Source organism: Aptenodytes patagonicus, chromosome 9 (assembly GCF_965638725.1).
Source record: "Aptenodytes patagonicus chromosome 9, bAptPat1.pri.cur, whole genome shotgun sequence".
Taxonomy (NCBI): Eukaryota; Metazoa; Chordata; class Aves; order Sphenisciformes; family Spheniscidae; genus Aptenodytes; species Aptenodytes patagonicus.
The window spans coordinates 23,731,505-23,732,342 of record NC_134957.1 but is presented as its reverse complement, the minus strand read 5'-3'; the positions used below and the strand labels follow the sequence as shown (position 1 = coordinate 23,732,342).

Sequence of the window (838 nt, the reverse complement as noted above, 5' to 3'; positions counted from 1 at the left end):
TTAGGGTTCCCCTCCATTGACTGCAGTCACATCTGTGCTGTACCTGGAAACCTCCATCAGGTTCTCATCGGGGTCTCGGAAGTAGACGGATGTTATTGGACCCACGGCACCAGTTCTGGCCACGGGACCTTCTTCAATGATCACCCCACAGGCCTGGAAAGACACGTAAGGGCAGGGTTTTAATGCTTAAGATAGTCTTACCAGGGCATTGTGCACTCTTCCCCCAGTTAAAAAGGTGCCGTGTGTACATCCAAAACAGGGCAAGTGGCCTGAAGCTTGGGCAGGAGATGAGTTTGGGCTGTTCTGAAAATGTTAACCATCTTTTTCTCTCCTTGCCAATGGAAATATCAAAACAAGAGCCTGTCAGACATCTTTAGAGGATGTGTGGGTTTGAGGGTTCTCCTCCTTCAGCCCTAGAAACCATTTTTCAAAGAACCTTTCTTTTTTTTTTTTTCACTTTGACTCCTTCTGCAGTATGGTTTGGACTTCCCTCTGACTCAGCTTGACTGTGTTGAAACTCAGAGCTTGATGGCCTGCAGTTTGTGCTGGTCCTACCATCCCACTCCAAGGAGATGCCCCAGAGACCCTATCAGAGATCCACAAGGACCAGCCACTGGCCCAGAACTGCAGTTCCAGCTTCCCTAGACCCAAGATGAGCCTGTCCCCCCCATGTTACCTTGAAAGTCACCACCTCCATGCCCAGGACTTTGGAATAAAAGGCCACAGTGTCCTCGATGCTCTTCACAGTCAACACAAGGTGGTCCAGCCACTGGATGAAACATGGGGGTGGATTCATACACTCCTCCTTCCAGGACATCTCAGGGCTGGGAGCTAGCAT

General features: G+C 50.0%; 1 protein-coding gene across 1 annotated transcript; it reads right to left on the bottom strand.

The window, feature by feature from the left end:
• On the bottom strand, positions 1-838 carry GLOD5 (glyoxalase domain containing 5). The gene is made up of 2 exons (XM_076347620.1): positions 677-838; positions 1-153 (listed from the first exon to the last, which is right to left on the bottom strand). Exons 1-2 carry the CDS (start codon positions 836-838, stop codon positions 1-3), a joined length of 315 nt encoding a protein of 104 aa, XP_076203735.1.